At 42.5% G+C, this 9,916-nt stretch overlaps 1 protein-coding gene across 1 annotated transcript in view; it reads left to right on the top strand.

The window, feature by feature from the left end:
* The window catches only part of spry2 (sprouty RTK signaling antagonist 2), an 8,212-nt gene extending 1,229 nt beyond the window's left edge, over positions 1 to 6,983 (top strand). Inside the window, exon 2 of the mRNA XM_066660984.1 lies at positions 4,096 to 6,983. Coding sequence (XP_066517081.1) covers positions 4,147 to 5,076 — 930 coding nt within the window. The 5' untranslated portion in view covers positions 4,096 to 4,146 and the 3' untranslated portion in view covers positions 5,077 to 6,983. The remainder of the gene's footprint in view (positions 1 to 4,095) is intronic.
* Positions 6,984 to 9,916: the final 2,933 nt, after the last annotated feature.

Genomic DNA, 9,916 nt, shown 5'->3' with positions numbered 1-9,916 from the left:
ATGTGTCTTTGTGTGGAGATTCTATATGTTTATGAAGTCTCAGTGTTCATTAAGTCCAATATTTACACAGTCTACATGTTTAACCGTCCCAAATATGGACAGTCTATATGTTTATACAGTCTATATACTAATACAGTCTGTATATTTAGAGTTTTACATGTATAGAAAATATAGGTGAACTGTCTACATGGCTATACAGTCTTCTTTATGTAATAACAATATATATGTAGATTGTTTTCCATATCTGGACAGTCTACAAAGTCCATGTTTCTAAAAATATATATGTGGACAGTCTATGTTCATATAGTTTATTTATTTTAACGTGTCTTCGTGTGGAGAGTCTACATGTTCATTAAGTCCAATATTTACAGTCTACATGTTTAACCTGTCCAAATGTGGACAGTCTATATGTTTATACAGTCTATATCCCTATATAGTCTGTATATTTTATGCAGTTTATAAGTATGACAAATATGTGTAGACTGTCTACATGTTTATACAGTCTATATAGTCTGTATATTTTATGTAGTTTATAAGTATAACAAATATATGTGGACTGTTTAAATGGTATACAGTCTTCTTTATGTATAGACAGTGTATATGTAGACTGTTTTCCATATGTGGACAGTCTATAGGTTCATATATAACAATAATAATAATAATAACAATTGTTGTTTTTCGCTTATCTTTTGTATTAAACGGTATACAGCAGCATTAAATCAACACTAGTGTTAAATGAACACAGAGGGTTTTAAAGAGTGTTAAATCTGATCACACACTGTGTTATAACTGTCAGAGTAAGTTTTATTGGTGGTGTTGTTATAAGCAGTAGCATTGTTGTTATTACCATGTTAGTAACTAACCTGATCAGAAATCTCAAGTCCACACCAGTACTACACAGTGTTAGCGTTAATATTAGTGTTGGAGTACTGATGAATACTGGTGTGGGTCACTTTTCTCCTGTTTCTCATGGGTATCTCTCACCCAGCCTGGGACACAGATCGGTTTGAATTTATAATCCAGATTATTTCAGAGGAGTCGGTAGACAGCAAGCAGCAGTCACACATTTCTATAGCTGTAGAGTGCTGTGGTCTACATCTTTATATCACCTACAAACACTGCTCCAGTAACCAGTAAGTGGAATGTGGAAAAACCCAGCTCTTGATGCCTGCTCTATGACCTGTGGTGTTTATGAGCACACTTCAGGGTGAAACACTTCAAATACTTTGTAGTCGTTTGTTGAGGAACGTTGTTCTTTAACTGCGCCGCCCTGGTTCACAAAGCACTAGGCTTTTCTTGAATTGTATCATTAACACATCACATGTCCCTCTTCAAACTTAGTTAGAACACGACGTAGGCGTTGATTTCAGTATGAGTGTCTTACAAAACAAATACTGTCTATATATAGACTGTATACGTGTTTATAGACTCTGCATAACTACGCAGTAGCTCTTTATTGTTTTGCACTTTGTACGTGGAGTGTATTCATGTTTATTTCACATGTACATCCTGTTCGTACAGTCTATATATATGTACTGAGATTTGTTCATATCAGCATCAGTACTGGAATTATCTGAAATATTGTTGTTAATATAGTATTAATAACAATGTAATTACTGTAATTAGTAACAAAACTAAATGTAATAATCTCGGATTATGACTAATCTCTGCTCACATTGCACTGAAGCCCATGTCAAGGCAGAATGAGTACTGATTTTAGAGTTGTTATAACTAGGACTAGCAGTGTTATTACCATGTTACTAACTACAATAAAACCTAGTGATTGGCCTTACTTAGAATATGGACACACAAAAAGTTTCTTCAGAACTGAAAGATATTTATGAGGAGTTTGCTCCTCTCCTCCTCTGGGAATGCTTAACACTATATTTAGGAATGTTTCTGTGAGGATTTGATGGCATTTGGCTTCACAGACTTAGGGGAAGTCAGGTTCTGATGTTGGGTGGTTAGTTCTGGCTGCTCCACAGCCCATTGCTTGTGAAGTTTATACCCCTCGGGCCGACACTTGGCCTTGGGTATGGTGGTGTTAGGGTCATGTGCAGCTGCTCCACAGCGCCTCCTTTCTTTATATGAGTGTCTTTAGGGATTATATATTTGGCTTGTGTCAGTGCAGCTTTGGAAAAGACTCAGAAGGAGGACTGGCCCTAAACCTTTGGACAAATAGTTTACATGAAGTTACTCTACTGAACCTTGAGCTGTAGAAAACAGTACAATGATGAAAAACACCTGAAATGAATAGAATTTAACACGGAAATACTTCTGTGGCTGAATGCTATCAAATCCTCACAGCAATGTTCCCCTGTGAAGTCTTCCCAGAAGAGTACAGGCTGATACCCTTCTGTCAGAAGGCTCCTTTGGGCATTGTTCCTCGTTACTGCACCAGTCACATTGCTGTGAGGATCTGATGGACGTTGGCCATGGCTAAAGTCAGGTGCTGATGCTGCAGGATTAGTTCTGCATCCCATCTCATCCCAGAGGATGAGCACCAACACTATTATTAGATGGGGGAGGGGGGTGTATGGGCCTCTGGTCGACCCTTGGCATTGGTCAAGGTGGTGTACAGCTCATGTGCAGCTGCTCGTGATTTTCAAGGAAGAATAACATCGTCCAAACGTATTTGGAACAAGTCGTAGGCGTGGATTTCAGAATGAGTGTCTTACAGAATAACACTGGATCTGATGATGAGATACAACACGTCGGAGAGGGCTTGGTAATTTATTGACTTTGTATTGAATTTACACAATGGAAACTGCATATTTTAATAGAGTCTCTGTATTTAAACAGCTTCTGTGAGGGCTGTACGTAGGTTTATTTGGCCTGTGGTCATACAGCCTCTATGTGAACACTAGCTCTGTTTGTACGTAAATAAATTGGAGTTAGTTGTTGTTTCCAGACCTATTTAAGGCACTGAAACCTTGAGAAGAGATATACGCACTAGTATTGGGTATTGGGATTTTAATTATTATTTGTGCAAATTCGTTTTAAAGCGTTTTTTTATCCATCTCCTGTACCGCTGCTGTTGTTTTTATTGGACAGCGATGATAGCTGTAATCATTCGCTGAATACATCTGACGACATAATGAAGAGACCAGCTGAAGACCTGCAGAAAATGGACGACCTACTGAACTGTACAAAGGTGTTGTTCTGTTTTTGTGAGTGTCACTACGTTCAGCACAAACGACTGGTATAAGATTTACACACAGTAATTCAGTCATCAAATACACTGGGTCAATTTAGGTCAAATACACACTGTCTTTCAGGAAATATTTTATTGTTTTTAAACTTTGAATACCACTAATGTTTGTGCACATTGTTTAAATCTACCACCTTCTACAGGTTCATAAACTTTACCCAGTCGTATTGTGGCGGTGTCAGGTGTAGGAGGAGCTGGGGAGCTCATAGGGGAGCTCCCAGCATGCTCAGCGGCCACACTTTTGGTTAGTTTGGGGTTGTTTAAGGGGCTTTCATGGTTTTGTGTGTTTTAAGGTGGGGGATTTTGTATTTGTGTGGGTGTGTGTTGGACTTTTCCAACTTGTGTGTGGCAGCTGTCGCAGGCAGAGTGTTATTCACCCTCCAGGAGTTTGAGGTGGAGGGAGGATAAGCTCAAATTGCAGCTTGTACACTTGCTCCTTTTTGCCTAGGGCACTACATAAAGGCTGCTTGTCCCAAGACTGTTACATAATATCATGCGGGAACGTGTATTACTCACAAGTGACTGTTTTGAATGTGTATCACCTGCATCAAAAAGCACTTTTGCAGTTATTAAGAGGGCGGTGTAAACTTGAGCACATGGGTTAGTCTTTATACATTAGGTACATTGCAAATGTAGATTGTTAAAATGGGTCAAACTCTACTGGAATAAAGTGAGTAAGTTGTGATAGTGGTTATTTATTAAAGGCAGTGCAGTAAAGGCCAGGATGTCAGTAACTGAAGGAGTGACCAACAGGGGGCAGGGAGTAGCCATGTTGATGGTCACCTTTGTGCGCAGGCTTGACTGATTTGCATGAACATGTTTCTGCTGGCTGAGCTGCCGTTGATTTGCATAGATCTCATTAACTCCGTTTCCCCGTCCCACAGGACTTCAGATGTGTTCCCAGCGTGCCGGAGAGTCCCCTCTTCAGAGCACCGATGGAGACCAGAGCTCAAGGTGGTGGTGGCGGCGGCGGTGGCGAGGAGGCTCCCATGCTGTCGCTGCAGCAGATCTGCTGTGCTCATGTCAGCAATGAGTACACGGAGGGACCGGTGGCCAGCTCTGGACACCCTCAGAGCGAGGACGTGCAGCCTTCCGGTCTCCCAGAGGACAGTAACTTGCCTCTGGAGTCTACTGTCCTCCCAGGATATACGGACTCTAGGCACTTTCAGGAATCTCAAGACTCTGGTGCCTCTAAGGCCTCTAAAGACCTTCAAGACCCTCAGGACTCTAGGACTTCTAGGGATTTCCGAGATTCGTCTCAAGACTCTCGCTCCCTGCAGATCGTCGCAAGCCGTTCCACCAGTGGCACCAGCGAGGGGTCCTGCAGCAACTCCTCAGAGCAGAGGCTGCTGGGTAATGCAAGCAAGGGATCGATGCCGGTGGTCCAGGCGCAACCCAAGTCCTACGAGAACAAGAAAGAGGAGCTGAAGCCCCTGGTCAAGGAGTCAGAAGGTGGGAAGAAGCACCCCCGGCTGTGCCAGCGGTGTCAGAAGTGTAAGTGCGAGGACTGTCGTAGTCCGAGGTCCCTGCCATCCTGCTGGATCTGTGGGAAGAGGTGCGTCTGCTCGGCCGAGTCCACGGTGGACTACCTGACCTGCGTCTGCTGCCTCAAGTGCTGCTTCTACCACTGCTCCAGCGACGACGAGGATGTCTGCGCAGACAAGCCCTTCTCCTGCAGCTCTCCGCACTGCTGCGTACGCTGGTCCTCCGCCGGAGCCCTGGCCCTCATCCTGCCCTGCCTGCTGTGCTACCTCCCGGCCCGAGGCTGCCTGAAGCTCTGCCAAATCTGCTACAACCGAACCAGCTCGCCTGGCTGCCGCTGCCGAGGTGCCGACAAATCCCACGCCCACAAAGTCAGCACGTGAAGAACATAATAATAATAATAATAATAATAGTAATGATGACTCAACTTTATGGGACCCTTTTTTTAGCTTAATTGCATAGTTTTGGCACTGTAGAGACCCAGAGAGGACACACACTGACCACAGCCATGTTTGAAGTTTCTTTGTTTGCTTTCTAATGTCCTCATCAACAGTGGGGAGTGTGCAAAAGTTTGGGGGGTATCTTCTCCACAAATCGGTACTTCTCAGTTTAAGCCCAAATTTGAGTAGTGTTAAATAGCAATGATCCTCAACTCTATTTCTATTGGAAAAGCTTGAGTTATTTGGCTGAACTCAGAAAGCCCACTGTGTACCTCCTGCTAATTCACAGTGTGAAAGTCCGACCAATAGAAACACTCCAAATTTGTAATTTCGAAACATTTTTGAGACACATGGGCCTTCTTGGACTTAATATATCAGCACTGTCCAATCACAAACTCGTATCTCCGTTTGTGTCGAGTTTTATTGTACTACGTCATTTGAACGCAGCAGCTGTTTCATGACAAATGGACCAATAGAAACGCACTAAAATGACTTCTATTGACATTGTGAAAAGGTGTTTTCCTGTCCTGTAAAATCGCTTTTCTTTTTGATTGGACCGTGATGACATGTTTAGATTAGAAGTGGCCTGAAGGACAGTTATAGCACATCATGATTGGATACTTTACGTTTTTGTTTACAGAAAGAAATGATCATGCACTGCAAAAAATGAAATCTGAGCACGTAAAATTTACTTAAATCTAGTCTAAATATCTAGTGTTACTCATTTGGAAATTGTAAGAATGTAATTAGATTATTCAACTTATTTCTAACTTATTTTTAACTTAGGTCTTAAAGTTTTAAATCATTTTATCTACAGAAAGTGTCTTATTCCATCGGGAGATATTTTTGCTTCTTTTAAGCATCATTTTATATTACTTTTTGAATTAAGTAAAAATACCTGCCAATGGAATAAGACACTTTCTGTAGATAAAATGATTTAAAACAGGTTAAAAATGTTCGAAATAAGTTGAATAATCTAATTATATTCTTACAATTTCCAAATGATTAAAACTACATGTTTAGACTAGATTTAAGTAAATTTTACATGCTCAGATCTCACTTTTTGCAGTGTGTAAGTGGTGCCCCAGCTTTTGCTCACGACTGGCTGTACTTCCCCAGGGCGAGATTTCTCAGTCAAACCTAACAGTGACTAAAGTCCAACCTGAGCTTGAGTTTGGGTTGAGGTTATCTGGCTAACTGTGAAATCCTGCTTTGGGAACCCACAGTAACTTTTCCTTCTGATCTCAGATTGTTTGCAATAATGACATTCAGTAACAGGACTGATAGCAGGGGCTTGTTTGTTTGTTTATTCAGGACTAACTGTTTCTCAGAGATGTTTTTTTTTTTTTCTATTTTTGTACATACAATATTTCAACTGTGAAGAAGCAGTGTGCTGACCCTGAGGCACCTGGACAGATCTATTTATCTGAATACATATCTCTATAAAATACATAAATATAAATCTATATCATTATAAATATATATATATATAACATATGCATAGCATTGTATTGGAATATAATTTAATCATTTGGAATGTATGTCAATTACACATTATATATGTATCGTCTTACAGAAGCCTTACCCTAATTACCCTTACCTTTAAAACTGTACAGCCACACATCAGACTTTTATTTAGAAATTTCAACATGCAGTTTAGTGCAAAGGATATTTATTTGAAGTTCTATTGTTTTATAAAACATATTTATTTCAAGAGGCATTTTATAGACATTACAGACCCTAACTTGTTTCATTTTTTTTAAGGTGGTAATTTGTTGTTTTTAAGGTGGACCTGTGTGTCACGAGGGAATGTTCACTATATAAATGTAGAAAAATATATTAACGTGTTTTTCCAAATCAACCCTTGGTTTCCCAGTGTCTCTGTCTCTGTTCTGTCCCCGGGGGAAAGAGAAACTCCTGCTGTTGTAACCTCGTGCCACAAAGGAGCCATTGTGGAGGAGCTTCTGCGTCTCCTGGGCCTTTTGTTTTTGGAGGGATCTGCTGTCGCTGCCCCAGGGGTGGGTGGGGTTTAGGTAGAAGGGGGAAGTAAGGCCTCACTGATGCTAACAAGGGTAAATCTGACACCCTGTTTATCACACATTTGGCACTTTAACATGAGGTGAAGTGGGTAAATGGAGGTGTACTCAGTATCCGTGTCTGGTGTCGCTTAGTCAAGGGCTCATAGCAATAATAATATTAAATAATAAATAATAATAAGACTTGCAGTGGTAAACAAAAAAAATGGCAAAAAAGGTAATCAAATATGATCACGAAGCACAAACGAAAAGGCTATGAAAGATCTAGGTGCTAGACACAATAACAATAAAAACAACATCAATAAAACAACAACAATAAAAACAATAACAATAAAACAATAACAATAAAAACAACATCAATAAAACAATAATAAAAATACAATAAAAACAATAAAAACAACAACAATAAAAACAATAAAACAATAATAAAAACAACAATCAAAACAATAACAATAAAACAACAACAATAAAAAACAATAACAACAACAATATCATTTTTGCAAATAATAAAATGTTCACACAGAACCCTTCAGTTTTCAAGAACCCACAGGGCTTACAATAACAGCACAAACGACACCAAAATACACACAGGAATAACAGCAGACTGTGCTCCGAGTCTCTGAGCAGCCGCAGGTGAGAAACACTGATCAGGGGCGGCGCTAGAACAGAGCTGAATCGATCCAGTCCAGGGCTGTGTGCAGTGTGGAGTCCCATACCCACGCTGGGAGGAGTGGGCAGGGACTCGACTGGATGAGGGTCCTCTGCTCCGCCCCTGGCCCTGGGGGGGCCTTGTATCAGGGGCGCGATCGGGCCCAGTTCATTAGGACACGTGTCCCACTAAAACCACAGCTGTAAAAGTAAGTTTTATCTGGGATTGATGAGCAGAAGTTCACTACAGGCACTACGTTTCCCATAATGCCTAGCGACCCTCAAAATCCTTCAGGAGCTTTCCGTTATTTATTTATTTTTGTTTAAAGAATGTCACCTAGAGATGAAGTAATTATAGCGATGTATTTTGGTCATAGCCACTTTTTTTTAAAAAACAATGGAACCTTCCTAAAACACACAGTACCTCACTACATCAAACAGACAGACGTCCCCTGCCCTCAGACCATAAACATAAGAGCAGGGCCCACCACACCACGTCTACCCAAAAGCTACATAGTGCAGTTTCTGAGTGCCCATTCTCCCTGCTACAGCTCAGTGGAGCATCTCAGTGATTTTGAAGCTGAAATTTTAAGGTAAAAATATTACATACTGTTACTTTAATCCAAAGCAGAGCAACACATGGGTTAGACCCGCTGTTTACGACATGACTCTGACTGCTGAGACTGACAGACGTGTACAGCTGTGCCTCGGACCTACTGAGCTCGGACTGGGCCCTGGTGCTGAGCGGGTCCAGCTGGGTCACGGTGGATACAGCAGGGATGATGGGGACTGAAATGGGAGGCTGCCGAGCAGCTGCACATGAGCCCCGAAAGTCATGTGACCAGAACTTTCTCACAGAGGCACAGAGGGAGAGGAGACGACAGCGGCCTGAAAGAGAGCTCCACCGACGACAGCAGGAGAGAAGAGAAGAGAGGGAGAGAGAGAGAGAGGTGGAGAGGATATAGGTTTCTCTCAGCTTCAGAAGTGGGTCAGAGGTGTGTGTGCGCACACACACACACACACACACACACTCATGCATGCACACACACTCAGAGAATTTGACAATTGTGCAACTGGAAGATACTCATGGGACTCTTTCTCCCTCTCTCTCTCTCTCTCTCTTTCCCTCTATCTGTTCTCTCTCTCTGTATTCTCTCTCTCTTTTCTATTTCTGCATTCTTTCTGTTACTCTGTGTATTCTCTCTCGCTCTCTCTCTCTCTGTTTTCTATCTCTCTATTCTCTCTCTCTCTCTCTCTTATTGTGTGAGGGTGGTGGGGGGTGGGGGGTGCTGTACTCTGCGGTGGAACATTGCTGTGAGGGTTTGATTGTGTTTAGCCCCATGTTTCCAGGAGACACAGCCGTACAGGAGGGGTGTGTGTGTGTTATGCCACTCTGGCCAACTCTTAGCCAGACCCTTAGACTCATGTGCAGCTGCTCTACAGTGTCCTCGTCTGAACACAGGGGAGAAGAGCTCCTCCCAAACCAGACTCCGGCTCCAGACACAGGCCGGAGAACTACAAAAAGACAGGGGGATGAAAGTCTGGAAGTCACTCTCTCTCCCCCCTCTCTCTCTCTCTTTCCCCTCTCTCTCTCGCTCCCCCCTATCTCCCTCCCTCTCTCTCCCCCTCTCTCTCCCTCTCTCTCTCCCCCCTCTCTCTCTTTCTCCTCTCTCTCCCCCCTCTCTCTCTTTCTCCTCTCTCCCCCTCTCTCTCTCTCCCCCCTCTCTCTCTTTCTCCTCTCTCTCCCTCTCTCTCTCCCCCCTCTCTCTCTTTCTCCTCTCTCTCCCTCTCTCTTTCTCCTCTCTCTCCCCCCTCTCTCTCTTTCTCTTCTCTCTCCCTCTCTCTCTCCCCCCTCTCTCTCTTTCTCCTCTCTCTCCCTCTCTCTCCCCCCTCTCTCTCTTTCTCCTCTCTCTCCCTCTCTCCCCCCTCTCTCTCTTTCTCCTTTCTCTCCCTCTCTCTCTCTCCCCCCTCTCTCTCTTTCTCCTCTCTCTTTCTCTCTCTCTCTCAGCAGAGTCATCCTCTGTATTTATGCAGAGAGGATACACTTTTCTTTGTAGAAGGTTCTAGATACTATTTTAAGGTTCTAGACTCTACTGTAG

Source organism: Hoplias malabaricus, chromosome 2, assembly GCF_029633855.1.
Source record: "Hoplias malabaricus isolate fHopMal1 chromosome 2, fHopMal1.hap1, whole genome shotgun sequence".
In the NCBI taxonomy this organism is placed as follows: Eukaryota; Metazoa; Chordata; class Actinopteri; order Characiformes; family Erythrinidae; genus Hoplias; species Hoplias malabaricus.
Note: the sequence above shows the minus strand (reverse complement) of the source record. Positions and strands in the feature narration are given on the sequence as shown.